This window comes from Spermophilus citellus (assembly GCF_964194105.1).
Source record: "Spermophilus citellus genome assembly, chromosome: 10".
NCBI lineage: Eukaryota > Metazoa > Chordata > Mammalia > Rodentia > Sciuridae > Spermophilus > Spermophilus citellus.
In genome coordinates, this window is record NC_138197.1 from 35,459,142 (window position 1) to 35,485,680 (window position 26,539).

At 32.9% G+C, this 26,539-nt stretch overlaps 1 protein-coding gene across 1 annotated transcript in view; it reads right to left on the reverse strand.

Annotated features, from left to right (window-relative positions):
* Positions 1-26,539, reverse strand: part of LOC308658173 (ovostatin-like) — a gene marked incomplete at both ends in the record, with an annotated part of 73,543 nt that overhangs the window by 36,650 nt on the left and 10,354 nt on the right. The window contains 8 exons of the mRNA XM_081310786.1: positions 826-984; positions 10,494-10,603; positions 12,577-12,691; positions 15,253-15,367; positions 17,542-17,626; positions 18,218-18,386; positions 18,968-18,988; positions 22,703-22,755. Of these exons, the coding sequence (XP_081166912.1) occupies positions 826-984; positions 10,494-10,603; positions 12,577-12,691; positions 15,253-15,367; positions 17,542-17,626; positions 18,218-18,386; positions 18,968-18,988; positions 22,703-22,755 (827 nt within the window). The remainder of the gene's footprint in view (positions 1-825; positions 985-10,493; positions 10,604-12,576; positions 12,692-15,252; positions 15,368-17,541; positions 17,627-18,217; positions 18,387-18,967; positions 18,989-22,702; positions 22,756-26,539) is intronic.

Below are 26,539 nucleotides of genomic sequence, written 5' to 3' on the forward strand. Positions count from 1 at the left end.
GTTTTTCATCAAGGTGCTCTATCTCTAGGAAAATTTCAGGTCCATTCTTCATTAAGTCTGACTGAATTCCCTAATCCAACTTTCCAGTTATACTCTAGAATCAGCACTATATTGTTTTTATAATTTATTATTTAAATCCTGTTTCAGTAATATTATACTGTTTTACTATGCTCTGTACTAAAGTGATGTTTTTACAAGTATGTATACATTGTATCTCTCAATATTATATGAAGAACATATGAATGCATACATAAGTTCATGTTGAAAATAATAACAAAATGGAATTTTCTGAAAAATGAAAAAAAACTTTTTATCAAATAGAGCAAGGAGATTAATCTAACAATGGTCAGTTACCAAACATACAAGTCTGTGAGGTCCTTTAAAAATATCTAGGAAAATTTGACATTTAGTAATTACTAACTCATTTAAGATACTAGGTTGCTTATCTCTTGAATGTGTGCAGAGAAATTCTTTACATTATCCATGATAATAGATTACAAGATTTCACAAGTATTTTCCTCTATAGAAATGCAATTCTCTTTCTAGTTCAACAATAAAAGTGAAGTGTGGCTTATTTTCAGCTAATTTTCCTCTATATACTTTAATGTGTAGGCTATCCTGTACTTTCTCAGGATTTGTAAAATAGTTATTTTATAGAGACTATTTCTTTAATAGTTAACCATTTTGTAGCACTCTAAATTCAAACTAACATGCTTCCCCGCCCCATTTCTATTCCAAAAATAAAATGTAGCATAAATGTAAACCTTAATTAGCCAATATATTTTTGCTTGTTTGTTTTTCTCTACTTGCCTTTGGATAACTTACTTTCAAAGTGATGTTTGGGTATGTAAGCTTAGATGTGTCCAAGGAAAATTGTGCAATGCCATTTGTATCTGTGGTGTAGTTACCCACAATTTTGTCCTTTAGGTGCAATTGGATAACTTCATTTGGGATGGGAGAGTTGTCAGGATGAAGCAATTTAATCTGTTTAAGAGGAAGAAAAGCAATTTATGAAGCATCTAATAAATTTGGGGATAAATTTTGATGAAACTGTCAAGCTGTGTCATGGACATGTCTCCTTTTGTGCTTCCTAGGTAGCTCCAATTCCTGTTGACTGCATGATGCATACCATAAATATTTTGTTCAATATAAACTCCATTTCTTCTTCTGATAAAGATCTTTGGAAATTCAAGTCCATATATATAATTGTATACTGAATGTTTTATAATAAAAATATCACAGAAACCCTCAAAATGCCATGATTTATTGCTACAACTTACTTTCTCTTCTTTCTTTTTCTCCTATTTATTTCAATGACCAGCCCAACCATTCATTTAGCTACTGAAACCAAACCTACAATCTATAATTGTTAATAAAATATTTTTTAATTTAAAATTTTATCATTCTTCTTTATAATTTATCATATTCATTCTCACCATTACTGCCTTATATCAATTTCTTATTTTTTTCCCTCATATACGTTGGTGTCTCCTATCCAATCCGTATTCTGTAATGCTTCTATCCTTTCTTTATAGTGGCATAAAGTCAAATTCTCTTAAATTTCAGAACTCAGAATTTTTCTCCCTAAAACATTTCAGGGAATGCTGTTAAATCGCATTTATTAGTTACAAATCTCATTCTCATTGTCTTACTGGTCCAGGCAAGATTAGCTTTTCAAAGTTCCTTATGAAACTGGCATGTTTGTAGTAGATATAACGCCTACATGAATATCAATGCCAGTCATGAACCTTGAAGTGCACATTTCTTAACAACATCTAAGGCCACAGATATGAGGGGGAAAACTCTTTGTTTTTCAGAAACCCTTTTTTCAGCTTATGTGGTTTCTGAAAAACACCTGCCCTGATATTTCTGGCGCCTGTTATTTTCCTATTGATTCAAGTCTAATTTCAGTCCCTGTTTGGCTTTTGTAGACTCATGCCTCACTTACACCACTTACATGGCCTTTAAATTCAGTATCAATTTATGGCTTGACCTCATAAAAAATTTCAACTTATGATCCACAGGCCGTTGACACATGATACCCTGCTTCCATGATCCCCACAGACATTTATTCTAATCTTATTACACTTAAGAAAGATCCTTGAGCCCTTTCTAGTCACAGAAGGAATAATCCACAAGCTTCCTAGGGACGGTTTTTGGCATTACTTTGAAATAGGCTAGAATAGTGGTATTAAGCTCACTGTAGACTGCAGGGAGGCATGCAACACTCTCTTTGTGTCACATGACACTCTCTATGTGTCATGTGTCTTACATATTTAAGCACTATCATTTTAGCCATTGATAACACTACTACTGTCACTTACGGAGAAATTATCCTGTTCAAATATAGATACCTCTGGAAACCTTATCTCTGAAGTTTTGAAATTTACAGCAGATAGCACAAAGATAAAATAGTACTAGTAATAAACTTGCCATCCAAAGGACCACCTAACATTGCTGAGCCAAGTGTGGAGTTCTCTAATACTCAAAGCAGAGCCAGATGTGCCATTTGTAATTTATAATAATGCAGCTACTACAGTATGCATCACAGAGTAATCATTTAATTTCTAAAAAGTAGAAAAGGAATGATTGATTTTTACCAGCCCATCCCAGGGAGTGATCAGAGCATTTGCCATTAAGAAATATCTAAAAATCCAGAAGAGACCACTTCACACAACCATATTTTTTAATGAAAACAATTTTATTTATTAAGACTTAGTCACATCTGTTTATGACTGCCATCTATCCCCCTACAATAGTCAAGGAGATGAGAGCTCTTAGGTTAGTTTCCAAGAACTAACTCTTTCAAATGCTAATGAAGAAAATATATCCACACTGAACAGCTGCATCATATTATGGTAGAACAGACTACTTTGCCAAAGATTCCTGAGCCATGTAGCTGTCACCTATCACCCTCTCCTGTGATAAGTTAGGACTCACCTCAGTTAGTTTTCCTAATTCTTCCCTATAGGAAGAGATATCCTGGGGTTCCTGATCATAGCGGGAGATGATGTTATACCTTCAGGAATGAAGAACATTTGAGAAGGAATGGTAAAGACCTGGGCTTTAGTAGCTAGGCTGAGGCTTAGCTTCTAAACACACACACAAACATACACACACACGCCCTTCAGACCCAGATCCTGTGTGGGAGAAAAATAAATAAAATCTCTGAGCTAAGTTTAGAACATGGTTGACAAGTAAATTTTAGGGAATTATTATTAATTTTTAGATAAAATAATATCATTTAGATAATGTGCTCAAAAGTATCTCAAATTCCTCTTTGTTGAGAATTATTATTCTAGAGTTTACAAAACTCTATCATGCTTCATTTGTTAGCTAACATATTTTGCCCTCTAGTAGCTATTTCACAATGTTTGGAGACATTTTGAGCTGCAGCAAATGGGGAGGGGACCAGTGCTACTGACATTTAACAAGAAGTCAGAGATCTTGCTAGACATCTGCCATACACAGGATGCTCTCCACAGCAAAGTATTATTTGACCAAAAATTTAAATAGTGCCAAGACTAAGAGACAATGGCTAGAGAAATAATGTATCTGAGCAATTATTGGCAATGGCTGCCAACATCACAATAAGAAAGTCTGTTCTAAGAAAAATATATGATGATACCTATGAAGTTTTCTTGACTTCCTCCACAAAAATGAACTCCAATATGGTAAAGCACCTAAATCTAACTACCAGAGTACAGGAAATGTAAGAGACAGAGAAAAGTGTTAAATGATAACTGGCAGATGCAATCAGAAAAATCCAGCCTCTGGAAAAATCTGCAGGAAAAATTACACAGTTTCCTAATAAACATATTTCAAGAAAATAAAAGAAACAAGAAAGAGGGTCCTTTTAATTTTAAGTAGAATTAAGAGACACATTAACCAATAGAATCTATGGATCTTATTTCTATCCTGTTATGCTTAGATACATTATTTCTCTGTTACAATAACTTTAAAATATACTTAAAAATTCTAGTTAGAGACTTTAAAACGTGATTTTTCAGGAAGTAGTATTCTGTTTTTGGATGGAATAATGAAATTGAGGTAATAGGTTTAAAAAACCTATCTATTTTAGAAAAAAAATAATAAAGTGTTTAAAGAAGGACTGATACATCTATAATAATCTAAAAGGGAAGCTTGGTAGATGAATATAGGAAATAAGTTTGACATAAGTTTATAAATTTTTTACTTGAGTGATAGTACATGGTGGTTTAATACTATTTTCTATAATATTTTAAATATTTGAAATATTTTTAACAAAAGTCACCTGTCGTTTTTTAACAAAATGTCATCAGATTCATAAAAAAGCAGAATACATTTTAATACCCAAATGCAAAATAGTCTAGAATAAGCAAGGTGTCCTTAAATATGATAAGCCAATAGAAACAGGCAGTTCTCAAAAGAGAAGGTTCAAATCACTAATAGGTACATGAGGGGATGGAGAAGCAAATGAGTAAAATGATAAATGCAAACTCAAGCAATAATGACAAATCACTTCAAAGCCCAATGGATTATCAAGATAATTGATTAATTGGGTGATGCTAAATGTTGAGATGTGATGTTGCAGTGCTATTGGAGCTGCTGGAATGTGACACCTCTGAGTTTCTCCTGGGGACTTTGTAACTATTATTGTGAGCAATTAGGCAATAGCTAGTCAAACTTTACATGTATCTGATGATGACCCAGCAATTCCACTGCAGAGGATATATTTTAGAGAAAGGTCTACACATAGAATTTTAAGAATATAAGTAAGTATATTAGAGTAAATAACTAAGATTGGAGGGGGGAGGAACTAAAGATAAAGGAGAAATAATAAACATATAAATAAAATAAGTGATATGTTCTATGTTATCATTTCATGTTCTGAGGATTCTAATTAATTGAACCATTTGCATGGGAGCCTAAAACAGAAAATGTGACAGGTCCTTGACATATATCTTATGAAAGACAATTTATAACCTTTTATGCCCATAAATTTTTATTATCAGCAGTTTAGGAAATCCAGATAAGAATAATTTAGAAGAATTTTAGAATAAATGTATGTAACTATCTAGAAATATTGTCAAAAAACAAGTTTATGCATTAAGCAGATGTGGTTATGAATTAAAATAGTCTAATGTGGAATAATAGGCAGTAAAATTGGAAATTAAAAAATTAAGATTTCAAAAACACTTAAATTTTAGGATAAAAATAGAAATAGAAATTTAAATGTATCAAATACTTAAGAAATAAGAAAAACTTAGGAGGAGAAATTTTAAGAACTGAGTAGAAGACAAGGTTAAAAAAAAGAGAGGTGGTTGAAAAAAAACTCTATGGGAATAGAAAACAAAAATAACATGGTAGAAGTAAATATACCTCTACCAGCATTAATGAAGAAATGGGTTAAACCTATTAATAAGGAAAATTTTTATATTGTATTTGAAAATTCATCTAGATACTCTTCATCGTCAACATACATAAAAATATACAGAAGGTTAAACACAGAGGAATTAAAAGTGATACTCAAAAACTGATTTTTAAAATATTAAAGCAGAATGGGAGAATTGAAATGTATCAATAGGGATAAAAGGCTACATACATGACACAAAAAATTTCAACATTTTCTGTGTGTGTATATGTATCAAACATTGGCAGAAATGACAAAAAAATGTTAACAAATCCACAATTATTGCAGAAATATTTAATTCAAACTCTAAAAATGGCCAACCAATAATTAAAAATTATGCAGAATATTTAACCTTCTCCAAATACCATCTGTCCTTGCTCAAGAAGCTACTAGAGGGCTTGATCCATTGAACTAATGTGGAAACCAAGGAAATGGAATTTAAAAAACAGGACATTTGAAGCTGGAAAAAGCAAAGGGAAGTATCAAGATATCAGGGGAATTATCTTTGAGAGTGACAATTACTTTTGAGAAACACAGAGAGCAATTCAGATGGATCAAGAACTTTTTAAGAGAAGGACAAATTATTCACCAAAGAGATTGCATCATTTAACATTCCCACAGTATATTAGTGATCTAGTCCCTCCACATCCTAACAACATGGTCAGTTTTTTAAATTTTATTCATTCTAGTATATGTGTACTGACAGTTCTTTATGGTATTAATCTATGTTTTCCTAGTGACTAAAGATGTTGAGCATCAGTGCTAGGGTTGTGGCTCAATGGTAGAGCACCTGCCTAGCATGTATAGGCATTGGGTTCAAGGTTCAATCCTCAGCACTACATAAAAATAAATGAATAAAATAAAGGTACTGTGTCCATCTACAACTAAAATATAATAATAATAATAAAAGATGTTGAGCATCTTTTCATATGTTTGTGTTGTAGCTCCTTGGTGAAGTGTGTTCACATCTTTTGCCAAATTTTTTAAAAATTGGGTCTCTTTAATGGGTTTGATAGGTTTTTTAAATATATTCTGGATTCATCAGATATATTCTGCCAGTCTTTAATTTGTCCTCATTTTCATAATGCTATCTTCTAAAGATCAGATTTTTAATTTTTATGGAAGGGCAACTTACCAATTTCTTCTATGGATATGTTTGGTGTCACATCTAAGAAATAATTCCCAAACCCAATTTTTCTTTTAGAAGTATTGTTATTTGAGGCTTTATATTTAGATTTTTGATATATTTTGAGTTAATTATTATATAGGATTTAAAATGTGGTTCAAAGTTCATTCTATTATATGTAGATATCTAACTGTTCTGGTACATTTTGTTGAAGACTGCTTTATGTGGTTTTCTCACTAAAAAAAAAATGCCTTTATACCTTGTTGATAATCAGTTATCCATATGTTTTTTGTCTTTTTGGGGGGAGGGGTCGTCTATTCAATTGACTGTTTTTTTCTCTAAACATCAATACCACATTGTCTTAACTGTTGTACCTTTTAAATCATATATATCTCCAACTTCATTATTTTTCAAAGTTGCTTTGGCTATCTTAGATCCTTCACATTTCCATATAAGCTTTAGAATCAATTTCTATTTTTTTGAAAATAAGTTTTGAATGGGAATTTGAGAATTTAATGTGTCTATTGACTCCCTTGGGGATAACTAATATTTTACTAACATTCAGTCTACTAATTCATAAACAAAGAACATCTCACCTTTTATTGGTATTGTTAATTTCTTTCTACTATATTTGAAGTTTACAGTGCATTCATCTTTCACATCTCTTGTCATATTTATCCTCAAGTTTTCATATTTTTATAGTATTATAAATGACATTCACTGTTTTTTGTTTCTAATTGTTACTGCTGTACAGAAATGCAAATGATTTTTATACATGGAGCTTATATACTTCAACTATACTTAACTCATGTCTTTGTTCTTTTAGCTAAATCATATACTCTATAAACAATGGCAGTTTCACCTCTTCCTCTATTCTAGATGTCTCTCTGCCTGTTTCTTACTCTGCCTAAAATCCTATATAAGGTTGAACAGAAGCATTAAGAACACATATCCTAATCTTGTTTCTAAACTTAGGAAGATAACGGCATTTAGTCTTTCACCAATAAATATAATGCCAGCTTAAAAAAAAAAAAAAGAATGATAGATGTAACATGTGCATTTTGACCATCTAATTAAAACTTTGGGAGTAATTTTAGAACTTTTTGAACATTAGTAGTGACATGCACATAATAATAGCAAAGGAGAACCTAATATTGCACAAATGAGATTTAATCCTAGAATCCTAAATTGGTTATCCTGTGAAAAATAGATGCACATACTAAAAGAATATAACAATTGGATGTCTAATTAGAAATATGTAATTCATTGGGGCACAGAGTGTAGAAGTGATGGGGCAGGTGTAAAAGGTTTGCTCTTCATCCTTTGTTTTGCAAAGTGACAGTTAATATTATTAATATTAATGAAGATTAATATTTGTGGGAATCTCTGAAAGAGTTAAAATAGTTGTTCTTAGAGAGCTGCTCAGGACATAAAGCTCTTAAAGGGGAAGTGCTAGCTGTTCTTTATAGTTTTATCAATAATATTATTTTTTTCTTTTTAATATATATGTTGCCTGTGATAAAATAAAAATTACTTTTCTTTCTTTTCTGTGTTTTTTTTCCCTTTTATTTTTAAGGTACTGGGGATGGAACCCAGGGCCTCATGCATGCCAGGCAAGTGCTCTATCACTGAGCTACATTCCCAGACCTTTTTATTTTTTATTTTAAGATAGGGTCTAAGTTGCCCATGCTGGTGTTGAACTTGTGATCCTCCTGTCTCACCTCATCTGAAATTACAGGTGTGCATCACACACCCAGAAAAATTTACTTATTTTTTAAATGTATAATCACAAACACACATATTAGGCAAAAAAAAAAAAAAATTAAAACCCTAAGTCAGTCTTAGGTGAAAGAGAAAGTGAAAATAAATGCTGTAAAATCATGAAAAATAAATTTTTAACTAAACTTAAAGTGACTTAGATAATAATTTTTATGTAACATGTATTTTACCACAATTTCAAAAATAAAAATATCACATAAAAACCCCTATGAAAAGTAAAGTAGTACTTAGAAATGTAAACATTTGAAAACATGAAAGCTTAACCTAAGTAATCATAGCAAGAAGTTAGGAATAAAATCCAAAGAAGAAAGGTTATAATAAAATTGAATGATAGTAAAATTTATTTAAAATAAAATAAAAATAAAGATAATTAAGGAAGTCAACAACCAGTGGAGGAAAACACCCACAAGACTAGGAATAGAAAATGAAAAATAAATTGTGGTAGACTTATTTCTTCAAATCATAAGTGAATATTAGAAATGTTAATGTAAATAATTTCAAAGCCTAAATTTAATGGGAAATACACACACACACACACACACACACACACACACACACACTAACAAAATTACTTAAGAGAAAGAGAACATCTAAAATCAAAACTGTACTGAGAGCTCTCATTAAACTTAAACAAGGAGATTCTTTGACTTGAGAATTTGTTTTACAAAATTCTTTTGTTTAGAAGCCTGGAAGATTAGATTTTTTTTAAAGAGAGAGAGAGAGAGAGAGAGAGAGAGAGAGAGAGAGAGAGAGAGAGAGAGAGAGAATTTTTTAATATTTATTTTTTAGTTTTCGGCGGACACAACGTATTTGTTTGTATGTGGTGCTGAGGATCGACCCTGGGCCGCACGCTTCAGCCACATCCCCAGCCCGGAAGATTAGATTTTTAAAAAAGGATTCCTCAAGATGCATAACGTGACAAAAAGTCTGCTATTATATTTGATCTTCAATTTGGAGATTTAAGCCAATTAAATAAAACAAACCATTAAACAATATTCCAGAAACTTAAGTATACAAAAGATGCTAAAAATATATCATTTTCTCACAAAAATGATCTTTTAATAGAATATGCTTTTAAATGGAACTGAAAAGATGTAAGAGACAAAGAGGAACCCAGGAAATCATTTGAAATCATTTGAGTTTGATGACAATGTTTGAGGAAAACTCGCCAGTCCAGAGAAAATTATTTCATATTTGGAAAGTAATTTTATTCCTTGAAGGTATAATAATCCTCAACTTTACATATTAAGTAATAGAACATGGAAACATTTCAAACAAAAATGCATTGAGATAAAGGAGAGAAAAATTGTTAGCATATACTCAATGGCTGCTTAGTAAATGAAATTATCATATATTAAATTATTTATTTGCCAAAGCCAAACTTTAATCTAAATTTATTCATAAAATGGCTGTTACTGACATTTGTTTCCCAAGCCCTCTGGGTGATTCTAACACAGGATCCAGTTTGAGAAAACTTCTCTGTAAGATCTAGTCCAGTAACTCACTTTATTAGTGTTCTTGTATCAACTTAAATATCACTTCCTTAGAGAAACTTTCTATGACTATTTAGTCCATAGTTTAGCAAATTTTCTATAAAGGATCATATAATAAATATGGTAAACTTTATGGGGCCAAATATTGTTTCTTTCTCACATCCTTTGGTTGTTTTTATAATCTTTAAAAAATGATAAACCACTCCAAATCACTGGCTATAGATAGGTGGGACTCTGTTGGCTTTTGCTATGGTTTGCTAATTCCCTAATGTAGAACAGTTACTAAATGGTCAGTATTTCACTGACAGAGCACCCATGACTATAGTTCATTCATTGTTTATAAAATTATTTGTTTAATGTCTATTTTCTGTGAGCTATAAAACCCTCAAGGGCAAATAGTAGTGCTTTTCTTTTTTTAATCCTAATTCTGATGCAGAATAAACAATTTATTTTTCAATCATGGACACTTGTGTGTGAAACGGGACGGTGTTAACAGTTACCACTTCATAAAAGGCATAAACCAAGATGGGTCTGTGAAAACTAACAGAATAAATCATCCTACAAAGCTTAACACAGAGTTTTTAATATTGTAATTTCTCAGAAAAGAGCTATTGGATAGATGAATGAATGAATGAACAAATAAGTGAAAGATAGATGAGGGAATAAATGAATGAGAAAGTAAAGAAGTTATTACTTCTCTTACCTGGCCCAAATAAGGGAGGCCCTGTTTGTAGATTGTCTCCATATTTTCAAATATAATCTTCACCATTGATGAGTCTATGTTTATATACATGAATTTTGTAAGCTGTATACCTGCAGTAAATTAAGTATTAGGAAAATATCCTCAAAATATAGCCAAACAGAACTATAGAAAAAAAATCTCAAAATGTCACTATTCTTTATAGTAGTTCACTTTTTCTATGCAGTTTTAATACATGTTATTTTTTTAGAAGTTTTTTTTTTCTTTTTTTTTTATTGATTATTTATCGCATTACATAGTTCATGATATATCATCTTTCATACATTAGACTCAAATTGTGCTTTGAACTCCCATTTTCACCCCAAATACAGATTGCAGAATCACATCTGTTACATATTCGCATTTTTACATAATGCCATATTAGTGACTGTTGTATTCTGCTACCTTTCCTATCCCCTACTATCCCCCCTCCCCTCCCCTCCCCTCCCATCTTCCCTCTCTACCTCCCCTGCTGTTGTTCAATTTTTAGAAGTTTTTAAAAGTAAATTAATAAAGATGAAAAAAATCAAAAAATCAAAAAATCAAAAAAGCTTATCATTCTTGACCAGTGCTCTTGCTCTTTATACACTGTTCAATTCATTTACTAGTCTTTCATGATGGATTAACGTCACTGATTTCTGATTATTTTTTTTGGGGGGGGTACTAGGGATTGAACTCAGGGGCACTCGACCACTGAGCCACATCCCCAGCCCTATTTTGTATTTTATTTATGGACAGGGTTTCACTGAATTGCTTAGCACCTCACTTTTGCTGAGGATGACTTTGAATTCTGGATCCTCCTGCCTTAGCCTCCCAAGCCTTTAGGATTAAAGGCTTGTGCCACTATGCCCAGTTGTTTTCTTATTATTCATCAGTAATGGTTTGAAACTTTTATTTCACAATATCCCTGCTTAAAACATACATTTTAATCTATTTATAGTAAGAGAGGTAATATATGTATATTATTAAAAATTTAAAACTTTTAAGAAGATAATGCAAATTTGTAAACATGCCAAAGAAAACAAAATTTAACAAGTAGACTATTTTCTGAAAGTTTTTAGCCTTTAAATTATCATTTATAATAATGTAGTTGGGATTATAAATGTGTGTAAATATATATATGTTTATCTGCATTGTAAAAAATATGTAGTTTGACATTATGTTTTTAAACATTATTTTGAGGTTTTGATACCTTTCTAAAAACCTAGTTTTTTTAATGGTGCATAATATTGCAGCCATAAATGTATGTTATCATTTAGTTAGCTATCCTTTCATTATTTATTTTGTTTAATGTGACAAATATATTTAATTATCCATTAAAGTTTTATTTATTACTTGAATTTCCTGTGACATGGATGTGATAGATATCTCTAAAACTTTGAATATGGATTGAAGCATATTAGTATTTAAGATATCATGGACAGAAATATTTACTGAAATATCACATAGGTGAGTTAAAGAAAGTCTATTTTAACAGAAAGGAAATGGTCAGAACAGGACCATTTCAAGAAAAAGAATTTATCACTTTCTATTTAATGAAGAGGGAGAAATATACTGCATCAGAGAGAGAAAAAATAAGTCATTAGAAATATATTCCTGGTTGTGGGTTAAAGATATTTCATTGAATTTCTTTTCATAGGTTTGGTGATATTCTCAAAAAACTATATTCTACTTCCCTTGTTTTGATTCTATGCTCCCCCCCAAAATTTTGCAATCAACCACTATATTTCTCAGTTACATATTGCAATGATTAAGGAAAGGGAATATACCAATATTCAAAACAGATCTTCCTTTTTTATGCTAATACACTAGCATAATGAATTCTACTTTAGTCTCATTTGAAAGTAATATTTATCCATCCATCAATAGGTGTCTAAAACCTTATGGTTAAAATAAGAAACAGAGTTTGGATCTAAAAAAATTGGTAACATATCCTATGCAAAAATGACTATATTAACATATTAACATTGTGAAATTAACCTTAGTAGATAATAGTTCAAATAGGAAAATGTTATCCACTGGGGTCTTACTGTTTAAGGAGCATTACCTGTTCCACTTTCTGTGACAAGAACGTGTACTTCAAAGTAACTCCGGTATCCTTCCCGGTTTAACTCAAAAGCATCTGTGTTAATAAGCTGGGAGACACAGCCGTCTTTCCCCATCTGAAACATTAATGAATGTAATAATAAAAGATAAGTCAAATTTTAAAGACTATAAGAAATACCAGTTTTGGAAAAAAATATGTAACCTACAGGAAGCAACGTTAAGAGAAATGTTTTACTCAAATTCCAACTTTATAAAATAATTCATTGTGTTTATATGCTTTAAAATTTCAGTTCATGTATTTAACTCTGACTTCATTTGAATTTTTTTTTAAAGAGAGAGAGAGAGAGAGAGAGAAGAGAATTTTATTTTTAATATTTATTTTTTAGTTCTCGGCGGACACAACATCTTTGTTGATATGTGGTGCTGAGGATCGAACCCGGGCCGCACGCACTCCAGGCGAGCGCGCTACCAGTTGAGCCACATCCCCAGCCCCCATTTGAATTTTTAACAAATATCAACTATCACAATTCTGAGTTAAAAATAATATGAGTTAAAAAGAACACTCCTTGCGGTATTACTTTGTTAATCTATAAGATAACACATCTAAATCTGATCACATTTACTCAGATGTGATATTGCAATTTTGTTAATTTCAACCATATTCCTTTTCAGTTTTGAAACTGTGTTTTATGTTTTGTAGTTACTATGCCTTGAATATTTATTGAATTAAAATTTATATGGCAGTTAAGGACATAGGTTTTTGAGTCAAACACTGGGATTTTAATATTGGTTCTATCACTTACTACTTGGTATAAAACAAGATGTTACATCCATATTGCTGTAAAGTGGTTAGCATAGTGCCTGGTACTTAGTGAACATTTAGTAAATGGTAGGTATTATTCTTGTTAGATTCTTTGAATTTGTCTCAATGTCTATTTGGTCAACTTAGAATGCCTCATTGGGGACTTTTTTAAATGTCATAATTAGGAAATGGTTAAACAGAAGGAATTGAAAATATTTAAAAGATATTTAGGTTGGTGATGAAATGCGTTCATAGATTAGTAGATTATTACAGGACAACTGAGCTGTTGTTGTACTCCTTCATCTTGAGATCAGGAAGCTAGGTCCTTGAGTGGCAGGTTAAAATCTTATGCCATTTTATGCTCAGCATATGTGAGGCCCTGTGTTGGACCCATAGCATCACTAAAACAAGAGAAATAATACCAAACCAGAATCACATGCTGCTTCTCAGGGCCCCTGAAACTCTATGTATGAAGTCCTCAAGACAGTTCCACAATCTTAAAGGTCCAGGTAAATTTCATTAGAGTTAAAGGTTAGCAGTCAGGTAAATCATTTAGGCTACACTCCTGCTGTATTTTAAATTTAAAGATCTCTCAAATCTTCTGAAGGGCATCTACATAACATAAGCTTCTTTGTAATTCATTTTCCGGATCTATCCACCCCCATGTTCTTGGCTTATATTGGTTCATTCTTTTTCCTGAGTGTGCATCTAATAAAGATAATGACCACTTCATAAAAAGCAAGCCCCATGAGGACAGGACCAGGTCTGTGTGGTTTAACACTGGAGCTTCTAAACACAATAATGTTTATATATTAAAGGAACTTAATATTGAATAAATAAATGGAGAAAATTCTGTAGCCTCTGAAATGCCTAAGGATACAGCAATGCTACTAATATATACATTTGACATCATGTAATATACTTAAGCTTCTCCCTACTTAAATCCATTCATCTGCAATGAGTGATAATAACAGTACTATACATATACAGTTGTTTTAATAGTTAAATGTATATGAACTACTTAATCCTAGCATTTGACACAACCATAATATGTTAGCTATTATAATTATTACTGTTTTATTGTTTATTGTCCAAATTCAACTTTTAAACTTAAGAACCAGAGGATTCACAATTATTTTTAATCAAAAATTCTTCTCTATAAATAATAGAAATATATAACGTGTGTATATGTATAGTACATGTGTGTGGGTGTACTGCTATTTGTGATACAAAGATGTAAGTAGCAGTTGTGTATTAACAAGTCAAACTCTGGCATAATTATAATTGAAGTCCTTGCCATATCCTGGCTTCGTTGGGTTAATTTTCTGATGCTGGTTCTCAAGTTTTACTTGAATCTTTTCAGGAAATTCCTCCCTTTAGAAGTTTGGAAAATTAAATTCCTCTTGTTAGCAGATAAGAATTCCGCCAGTTATATGTACCATCTGGAAATTCTGTAAACACCCAATTCCAATGAGAAAAGATTGAGAAAAAAAAAATCACCTGTCTAATAATCTTGAAAACACATGAACATCTTCATATCTCCCTGACTATATCTAGAAAGTATAAAGTGAAAGATATATCCCATGTAGTACATTGTTAGAGTATAGATTTTGATATGGAACCAAATTCATTTTTAATTAATAGAAATTTACTCTAGAGCTTTCCAGTAATACAATCTGTGTTTTGTCATTTAATAGAACATGAGAAGTTAGCAAGAAAAAAACAATAGAAATTTTAAAAATGGAAATAGGTATATATAAGATAAGTATAATTTTTAATTATAAAGAGAGAAACAAGAAGAAAGAAAGGTAAATGGAAGCTGAGGTCATAAGGTTAATGCACAGTTATTTATGATTTTGCAGATGTGCCTCTTACCTGAAGAGTAAAGTTTTTACAGAGTGAATTGAGAGGTCCACAAGTACCATAAAAAGTAGATGCCCTGCATACACTAAGGTGAACTTTCCCCTCCACAGGTTTGCCATAGGTGTATCTAATAAAATGATATAACAAGAATACAACTATAAAAATCAATGGTATAATTAGTTTGCATAGGATTGTTTGAAAGATTTTTAGTGCCTAAAACCACCACTGCCACAACAAATTATCTTACATTTTATTTTCTGGACTAAATCTAAACAATGGTATTGACTAAAACCGATCACTTTGGGCCAACATATATTTTAATTAAAATGATCAAAATAGACAACATGTAGAATTCATTTATGTAACTCACTAAAATACAATATAAATGAAGAAAAATAATAATAAGGGAAAAGTATACAATGATCATTGATTGTTTCATTTCTTAGGATAGTACTTTACTTCTTTTAGCTTTTTTGTGTTTCCAAAATATTGTATATGAGCATTTATTATTCTTATGGACTTTACTTTTAAAACAAATTATATTTATTTTTACTTATATCTAAGTACACAAATAAATTCTCATTATTAAAAATTCAAGCAATAGGTTGAAAAGAACAAAATTGTCTATAAGAAATAATGGTAGATCCTCTGGACTACATTTTATAATTCCTCAATTTCATTTTCCAAGTCACTAATTCTCCCTTCAGCACCATCCATTCTTTCAGTCAGTATATATACATATATATTATATATTCTTACTGTATCAATCAATATGCTGAATTTTAAGGTCTTTGATTAATTTTAAAGGTACACTATTGACTCAGTCATATTTATTTCTAAGCTTTTTATTATGGATGATCTTCAATTATTTTTCCAGGTATAAATTGCTCAATTTTTTAGCTTAATGCTATGATTTAAAATTGTTAGAATCTTCAACTACTTACTCATTTATACTTATGTTTTATGCTTTCCAGTTGGCTTTTCCCAGAGAGCCTTATCACACTTAATTGCAATGTTTCTCCAGCAAAAATGACACAGACAAGAATCACAGGAACATAATAGACATCTGGGCTCTTAGGATTTCCATTTCTCACAGGTACTTGCCTGGTACTTGTCTGCCTCTATAATCCAAGTACAGTGAAACTTTCCTGACATTTATTTCTCCTCCTACTCTGGAGGTTACACTCAAGATAGCCACATCCCTTATTTACCATCCTAAATTTCCAGTGTAGGGTGAACACAAGCAGAAACTCTGTTTATAATTAGAAATTACAAGTTATATATAAAATAAATTGATGTTTGCATTCTTGCTGTCTTTGCTAGTTATGAAAATTCTGCCAACTGTTTTTTTAGTGACAAAGGGAGGGAGAAAATTACTTGAACTGCCTGGCTATTACCACTGCCATATACCAACTGAGCATCTTGTTACGTGCCCTCCAAGTCCTTGTCTGCCCTTGATATACTCCACACAGTGTACCAGGATTGCCCCGGAGCAATTTGAGATCTTATGGCAGTTTTCTTTATGATACATTTTGACCTATGCTTTTCTTCTCTAATCATGTAATATAAAAAGAGCTTTCATCAAGAAGTCAGAGTAAACACATGATAATACCAGCAGAGCTCTCTTGAAATGGGAATGCCATATATCACCACATAATCACTGCAGATTTTATGGTATTTTTTTTTTAAAATAGTGGGGTGCAACCATTATATGAAGCTTTCCCCTCCCTCTTAAATCATGCCAGTATTACCTAAAAGTCATTGATTACTAAGTTTTGTTTGGTGCAATATTAGGATGTGCAAAGTATGCTTGAATATACATTAATGTGGAAGCACATTAATGTGTTGCATTTTGGATTTTTCATTCATCATAATGTTTCATCAATTAACTTCCTAGTTCTTATGACATTGTACATTCACACTATCCAAATCAGCATCCACTGGTTACATGTAATGTGGCTAGTGCAACTGAGGGGTTGGAATGTTTAATTTTATTTAATTTGTTGGAATATAATTACCCATAAAGGGCCACTCAGTAGATGCATTGGATGGTATCAAACAATGTATTACGTTGTAAGACAGTAATCAGTAGTCAAACTGTTACCTAACATATGTCATATTCCAATAATTATTGATGTAATTACATTTTACATTATTTGAAGTAAAATCAGCAACAGTAATTTTATATTGTCCTTTTCCTTTGCCTTCCATCATTTTTTATTGTGCTTCTTTTTAGCTAACTTCTGTACTCTATTCTATTTCCATTAATACATCATTTTATTGTGTACAATTTGTACTTACAAGGCACAGACATTAACTTTGAATTCAGAGTCCACAATTAAGATGTTTCCTGGTGCATCCACAGTCATTTGAAATTTGGGTAACACTGTTCGTAAAAAGAAAAAAGGCAACCTTATGAATATAAGGCATTCATATAAAGCAATTTTCCCCTTTTATAATCCATGGTTCTTTGCCAATATTTGTTGTTAATTAAGAGTGTTAGGAAGATGCAGAAGTACATGGGGCTGGACTTTGAAATTGAATAGGAAAATGCGGGTGTGAATTCCAAATCCATAACTTCTGAAATATTGATTTGGGGTAAGTGTGCCTCAATTTCTTCATCTGTAAAATGAGAATAATGATATCATTATGAAATTTTATAATGATTTACTGAAATCCTACAAGCAGCACTCCTCCTTACATAGCTAATGTGAATTCCTTTCCTTTTATAAAAAATGCTTCAAAGCATAAATATGGCCAAAAAAGAAAGTGAACATACCAGAAACCCTCATATAAATTCAGTTCTAGACATCATGAAAGAAAAATAGAATAGACATCCTAGGTCAACAGAAAAATGTGTGACCATTAGGAGGAAAGCTTCAGAGATGCACAATTACTAAGTACAGGCCTTTGGAAAAATGGATAGTTTTACATTTTTTCTGATTAATATATCATATTTTTGTAGCTGCATGTTTACCATATTCTTCCACAGAGAAAGAGTGGTATTCTTTGTTTCCAGAGCCCATCTCCACGGTGATCTCATACCATCCTAGGATGGACTCCGGGATTAACTGGAAGGAGAGTGGTAGCACGCCTTTCACAGCCTTTTCATTAACCCACCGTTGTATGTGATTACCCTGTGGGTCCTGAGGAGGAATAACGAATATTGTGTTGAATTTTGGATTTTTCATTCATCATAATGTTTCATCAAGTAACTTCCTAGTTCTTAAAATTCTAATCTGCTGATTTAAAACACAAGTTTTAAATGATTCACCATGGAGAAGTGATTGTTGTTCATATCTCTATATATCAGAGCATTTAGTATATTTTTATGTCTGTATTTATTTATTTATTTTTGCAGTACTTGGGTTTCAATTATCATATCTCTAGAATTATTATTTTGTTACAGCTGTTTTCTGCATCAAAATTTCAGTTCTTATAGGTGAACTATAATTTGACCCCAGTGCACTTTTAGACACATTCAATAAGTGTTAAATGAATTATACTGGCTTCCTGTCATATTAAAAATAGATGTGAATTTAAATCAAAGAGAAGGAAAAAAAAAACTTATTTCTATTCTCTTGAGGATGGTTACACAAACTGAATAATTTCTTACCAATTTAAATAAATAATGCTCCCCGCCAAATGCCTTTTAATACTGAGGTTTGAGGAGATGCTCTAAAACTGAGGTGGAAAATTAACCCTCTTAAACTTGCAGTTACCTTACCTTGAGGGTGATTACTGGATACTGAAATAAAAATAAAATAATGTTACTATATGAACTCTCAAGATTGATTTTAATCACTGAGTACAGAGGTTAATTATAAAAATATTATTGAATAAGTAAGTGTACATAAGCAGATAATTTAAGAAAACTCAAGCATTAATTTCTGACTGAAAGTCTGAATGTCTATTGTGTATATTGAAACTGTCTCATAGTTTCCAAGAATTTTCATTGACTTCTTGCTTTCACAAATGCACACCGTGCATTCTCATCAAGCAACCCTGTCCTTAGGTCTTTCCAACATAATATAAAAACTTCTCTGACCTTATGATTTACTTCCTTATGGAGAATCCATGGCCAGTCTTCAATCTAGCAGTGACAATGTTTTACACTGCTGGTTGGCTTCTGAAATACTTCGATCATTTAAGTTGTATATCATTTATCTTAAATTTTTAATTTTTCTTTATGCTTTTTTTTCTGTATAAGTTGAGTAAATAATCTTAGGCATTTGTTCTAAATCTGGCCCCAGGTTCTTCTATCCTTTGCCTTCCTGCATCTGTTTGCACATCCCCACAGTTCTCACTAGTGCATACCATTCTCTGCCCCCCTAGACCCACAAAGTCAACTGTTTGCTTTTCATCTCTTAGTGCAATCTCTCAGGACACTAAAACCAAGAAGCCTGTAATTTAGAATCCATGGGACAGATGTGAACAGGCGAAGGGGTAAGTTAAAACAGCTACCTAAGCTTCTTTATCCACCCCTCAAAACAAAGCGCTACTCCCTACAAACTGTAAAACATGATAAATCTAATAAAATGATAAAACATACATGTAGAGAAATACAAACAGGATCCATAGCTTTTGGAATTCTTAGAACTGAAAAATAAAGGAGCAGAATTGGGGTATCTATTTGTATTATAGAATCATAAAATGGGTTTCTTTGATGAAATGTCAGGATGGTATTGAAGATAACTACTACTGTGTTATTAACTCAAATATTAAGGGAGACAGATCTTCTCATGGGTCTCCTCACAGGAGAGAAATAAATAACTCTTATCCATAGGTGGCATAGGGAGAGGTTGACCACTTGGACCAAATTCTAATAATGAGGGTCAAAGTTAGAGTACTATCTCTTTTTAAAAAACTATTTGTGATGCTTCCAGTGCAGATGACTTTCATTGTGTTTAATACTTAAAATCTTTATTACTTTGTCTAGTTTTTACGAAGGATAGACTACTTCACAAAACTAGTATGCAAAAATCAAGTAAAAGTATAATATCATTGTTCTAAGATGCTGGTTTTCTTCAAAAACAAAGATTGAAATGGAGTTGAATCTTCTCTAATAAAAAAATTAATCTGCACAACCAGCCCAGGACCAAGACCATCTTCATCTCACCTTCTGAATGAAGGGAAAGAAGACTGGGAAGGAGAAATTAGGTGCATGCTTTATATCTTTGTCCATTTGATAATTATATCACTACTATGTTTTGGTAATTGTCATCAAAATTACTACGAATTCCTGATCTTGTAGAAGGAACCATATATTGAGTCACTTATTTAAATGGAATATGATACTGAAACAGTGGTTCACCTTAGAAAATACACAAAATGTAATCTTCAAATCATTACCATTTTTGGAAAGGCTACATTAATTTTGATCTCGGTACAAAAGTGAATGCTCTTTGCTATGCCATAGAATCTTTCCCAGAAATGACTGATACAAATGATATTATTTTCTGTGACCAATATTTGAAGAAGAATTATTTGATTCTATTTGCTTCATGTAGATGCAATAATTACTAAATGTGGAAGTAAGATAATTATATTTGGTTTTATTGACAATACAAACAAACAATACTGGTGGAAGATCCTAACAAGAGAGTCCCTCAGATTTTCAGGGGACCCAGCACTTTCCCATGATCCTTCTAGTCAAGGCTAGTTATCTTTGACTCAATGATTGCAGTAGAAATATTTGCTGCTTTGTTTAAAGAAAAGAAAAGCATCCTTAAAAACAAAATGACTTTCAACCTTGAACCAAGAAGAACAGGAAGCACTTGGGGTCTCCTAGAAGTGATTTAAGATTGAAATTACTAAACGAATTTTTAGCATTCAAAATAGGTATATGTTCTAGAAGTTAAAAAATAAGAAGCAATTCTACAAGATTACTGTGGCTATAGGAGATGGGGGAAAATATGTTCATTAGAAGAGATGATGTCTTAACTATTTAAGGATGAGGATTATTTGGAGGGAGAAAGAAATAGTCAACCTACAGAGAAACCATCTATTTAGCTTTTATAAGCTTAACAAGCTTTGATGCAACTGCTCAGTCGATGAGTCAACGTGGGACATCACAACAGAATGGCTAGTTCTCACGAATCCCTTTCTAAATATCTTACTATCCCTAATTTAACCATTGGTTCATCTGTTTTTTAAGGAGTGTCTTAGGTTCACCTCTCCCTGATACCTGTAGCAGATGTGGCCAATGCTCTCTATCAGATCACTTTTTCTGGTTCTTTGTGCCCAGCCCCAATTTCCCTGAGCTCTGTTCCTAGCAGCATTTATTTTTGAATTTCTTGAGAGCCCTGTCATTGGGCCTCTGGGCAAGTTCCTGGGAAGTTATTTCTACATAGGGGACTGCCTCTAACCAACAACTGTCTGGTGCTGGAATATGAAAATATTTCTAAAAATTGAACAAACTCTGAATTATAACATGTGTTCTGGAGCTTCCTGCCCATCAAGCTGATGACTTAGCCTGAAACCAGTTGCACACATGCTTGGCTTCTTCCCTCACACTTTCCTGCTTCCCACAACTCCCATATTGAATTCTCTTGAAGCACTTCCTTAATAATTTATTCTTTCATTTTTCTCTGAATCAGGATCTGATTCTGAGGAAGTGACTTAAATTAATGCCTCTCTTGATATAGGGACTAAGATCTTGGGACTATTAAAGCAGACTCACTTAACATTCTTGATAATTTAAAATATGAAGCAACCATAATGCTTTCATTCATTCATTATAAATTCATTCATGCAAGCATTATACAATGTTATTCATGCTGTATAATACTCATTCACTCAATACAGAATTTACCCACTATATAATTTAAAAACCTATGATCTGCCATATTCTTTTCTTCCAGATGCCAAGGATGTAATGACTCATTTTCTTTTATGTTTTTAATGCCACTTTCCTTATGGTAATTTTTGTTCTTTCTCAACAAACTCAGTTCTAATGTAATCATTTGGGAGGAATCAATGATTTATATCTTCTCTATCTTTGGATAACAGTTTACGTAACAGTGCTTTATAGTGGTGGGAGTTCAGTGAATTATAGAATTCTGCTTAAAATTGGAAAATATATTTATTTTGTTGATCAAAGAGAGAGACACAGGGAGAAGGAGGGGGAGGAAGAGGGGGAGAATGGGGAAGGAGGCGAGGGAAAGGGAGAAAGAGAGAGGCGGGGAAGAGAGAGATACAGAGAGAGAGAGGAGAAATAAAAGGAGGAAGACGATGAACAGGAGGGAGAGAGGAAAGAAGGAGGAAGAGTAGGGGAAAAGTAGAAGTGAAGGAGGATGAGGGAGAAGAAGAAGCATTTTAATTCTAAGTGAGGAACACCATGGGTCATAGACTGACTAATGGGACCACAGAACTAGCAATTTAAGTCTGATCTCTTCTTTTTCATAGTTCTGTGAGAAACAGAACTATGTATATGCTCAACATATTTCCAAGTATAACTTACCATTTCCTCAACAGGCTTCAAATAATCATCCAGAGACATAACTCGAATCATCACTGAAGAAGGAAATAAAACAAGTATTTATCATTAGTGTCATAACAGTTTTTCTCCTAAATGGGTTAACCTAGGTGAATCAGAAAGCATGAGACTACCACAAAACTGTAATGAGTAGAAACACATATATCCAAAGTGATACAAATCAAATACAGGGGCTATGATCTTGGGACTGTTAAAGCAGACTCAGGAAAGAGCTCAGTAAAATGACATTCTCATTCTTTTACTTCCATCTGCACCTTCTCCTCCCATGTATCATCATAAAATGTGATCAAGGTTGCTTAATAACTTTCTTAAAATAATGAAAGAAAGAGGAGGCAAGTCAGATAAGTTAACTTTATCTTACTTGTACAATTCATCCCAGAAATTTTGTGTGGACTTAATTCAAGTAGGCTTTTTTTCCCTGTCTATAGGTCATTAAATAATTCTCTTCTTCCAAAATATGCAGTGTAAGCAACTGCAGGCCCTCTATTCTCACACTCTTCTTTATGTCCTATCTGTTCTTAGCCTGATGGCCCTTGTCAACTCCATGTTACAGTGCTGTCAATGAAATTCATTCTGCTTAAAGTTGTTTTCTTTTGCTCCTATTTTCCTCACAGAATGTTCTTTCAATTTCTTTTCTGCACTGAGATTACCTTTTGCCCTTTAGGTCTCTCTAAGGGGAATAATTCATCATCCACATGACTTAAAAATGGGACTAAGTGAACGTATTAGCGTTCACCAATAATCTTAGTGGCTGGAGTTGGTGAGGCAGGAGGATTGTGAGTTCAAAACCAGCCTCAATAAAAGTGAGATAAGAAACTCAGGGAGACCCTATAACTCAGTGAGACCCTGTCTCTAAATAAAATACAAAATAGGGCTGGGGATGTGGCTCAGTGGTCAAGTGCTCCTGAGTTCAATCCCTGATACCTCCTGCACCCAAAATGGGAATAAGCAAATTCCCGAAGTTACACTTCCAATGAAACAATTTCCTTTTTCTGTAATTAAAGAGAAAGTATTTTAGATATCATTTGTTAAAAAGAAGCAAGTAGCTATTGTCTGTTTAAATCATATAAAGAATTTCAATGAGTTAATGGCATTCTTTTCTACCAGCTAAAGATATCATAGACCATTTTAAAATGCTCCATGGGGTAAGGTCCTTTAGTTGTCCTTTTAAGGAAAGTGAAGATTGGTGTCAAAATTTGTGTCAATAGGTCAATGCTATTGCACTTTGGGGAAAAAAGCAATGCATTTATAGGGTCAGATGGTTAAAACCCTATGTTGTCATCTGGTTAAAGCCCTTTAAATGGGGTTTTCAGACTGAATTAGAGATCAGCTTTGTTAATCTCATTCTTCCAGACTATTGACCCTCTTCTTATTTCAATTTACTTATGCACATACTCATTTTTAAATGTTCATTGAGAATATATTTTATCACTCATATGTGTGTGTATGGATTATTGTCAAGTGATGAAGGTAAAGAAAAAATGCCTCTGTATCTCATGGACCTGTCATAAACTGGCAGAGAAATCCCAATCTTATTAAGTCTTATGCTTTAAATGTGATTTCCTGTTAATGGCTCCCCAAAGTCACTGCTCCAACCCTTTCTTCTAACCTAAGGATTTATAAAACATACTTCCTACTTGCCTACTTATCTGCCTTGTTGCTTAAAAACCATCTTGTGCTTAGTGTGTCTAAAAATGAACTCCATTGATACTTTTTTCTTTTTTTTTTTTTTTTTTTTTGGTGGTACTGGGGATTGAACCCAGGGCTTTGAGCACAGGAGGCAAGCTCTCTACTAACTGAGCTATTATCACCAGTTAAAAATGAACTCCATTTCCTCATTTAAACTTACTTTTGTCCTACTCTTTCACATTTTATAAAAGGGTATTTTTATAACTACAGGTGTTCAGATCAGAAATCCTGGATTTCTTCCAATGTTACCTCCCTATATACTTGCGAAATACTGTGCTTCCCTTGTCTCTTGCCCAGAATGACTCTCTCCACCCATATTGCACAACTTCACTTTACTGAAGCCTTTGCTCAATTACCTTAAACAAGTATTTTCCTCTAGCCCCAATCCTTCCACCCACTTGTTAGCACTGCCATTTAGACACTGCTTTCTCCTTTAGTCTGTCATTAAGTTTATTCAACACATAAAGGTCTTTTTCTTGGTCTCTTTCAAGATACACTAACTGGATCTCTGCCATTGGAGTTGCCCTAAACTACTTAATCCTTCTATAGTCATAAAAGCAACCCTCTGAAGACTAAATCTTATCTTTTCTCTGAAGAAAACCTCCCATTGCGAAATAAGTGTGTCTTAATAACTTAATGTGCAAGTAACTCAAGCCTTACCTCCCTTCTAAATTCCCCTCCCTTCCAGCCTCCTATCTAGCCTCTCCCCATGGTGTCACCTAACTTGAAGCCATTTAGCATGTCCCTCTGTGTTATTTCATCATGAGCACTATCTTCATTTCTGTCAATTCTGTCTATAATAACTTTAGTTCTTTTCTTCTCAAAAAAAGAGACTGATTTCCTTATTTAACTTATTTCTTACATGCTAGAATCATGGGTGCCTTATTTTTTCTTTGTTAAGCAATATTTTCTTCAATGCTCTTTTTTAATACTAGAGTGTATATCTCTGGGGAAAACTGCCCATCCCACCCTTCTCTTGTATGAACATCTAAGAGAGTGAATCCCTAACAGTACCACCACTCTGTGTGATCTTGTATCCTGGACTGGTCACCTGGATGGATACCTGATCCAAACTGAACAGTCATATAATTTAATTTGACATTGTTCACTTATGCCTCTAGGAAAAACTTATTGCCAAAAGAGTGCCAAACTGTCAATCTTCTTCATAAGATGATGATGGTTGTCACTAGAAACATAATAAATGAATAAGTTTCTTTTCTGGTGAGTGGGTGTGCTGCTATTTTCTCTGGACTAGTAAGTTAATTAAAATGATCTCTTCTTAAGTCTTAAGAGTTTTGTTTTTGGACATTAATTCATCTTCAGATTTTTTTGTGAACTTTTTTTTTTTTAGCATGGCTCCCTAGCCACTCACCACACAGCCAGTCTACTAATCCCCACTAAGAAGTAGCAGTGGGTTAGTGGAGTGGCAGAGTAGTGGCCTGGGCAAGCTGGAACATGGGCAGTGAGCACTGACCATGGCCAGGTGGAGCCCAATATGCTAGCTCAAGCTGGAGGTGTGGTATGCCAGGGTACACCTGACCTGGTGTCTCACAGCAGCCTTACCTAGCTGAGCTAAAGCCCCATTGAAGAAGCCCAGATTATCCCCACCCCTGGCATTCACAGTCTGCAGACCTCAACCTCCTAGGAAGCTAGGATTGCAGGCCAAGAGTGAGATAATAGAAGTGGGGCCCATCATTAAGAACTGTAGCACATTTCTGTGCCACAGAGGCCTGAAGCTTATGCAGGTCCCATTTGCCAGCAGAAATGGAAAAACTTTAGTTTCATTTCTTCCTCTATTCAAATGCCTGACATCTTTAAAGATTTACCAATGAGTATATACCTTTAAAAGGGAACTATAATATTAAGCCTAATGTTTAAATAACAAAAATCTCTTTGTTCAGAATGTTTTGTTTTGAAGGAGAAGTATTTTAAACAAATGAAATAAAACTCTTACTACAGAATTCTTGGAACAAAAATCAGGTGGTAATTGTGCTTTGGGAGGAATTTGCAATCTGAAACTATACTAGTTGGAACCTGCTCTAAATTTTTTAAGGATTACTGTCCAAATTACCTATGAGATAGTAGACAAGTTACATGGCCATCCTGTCCTTA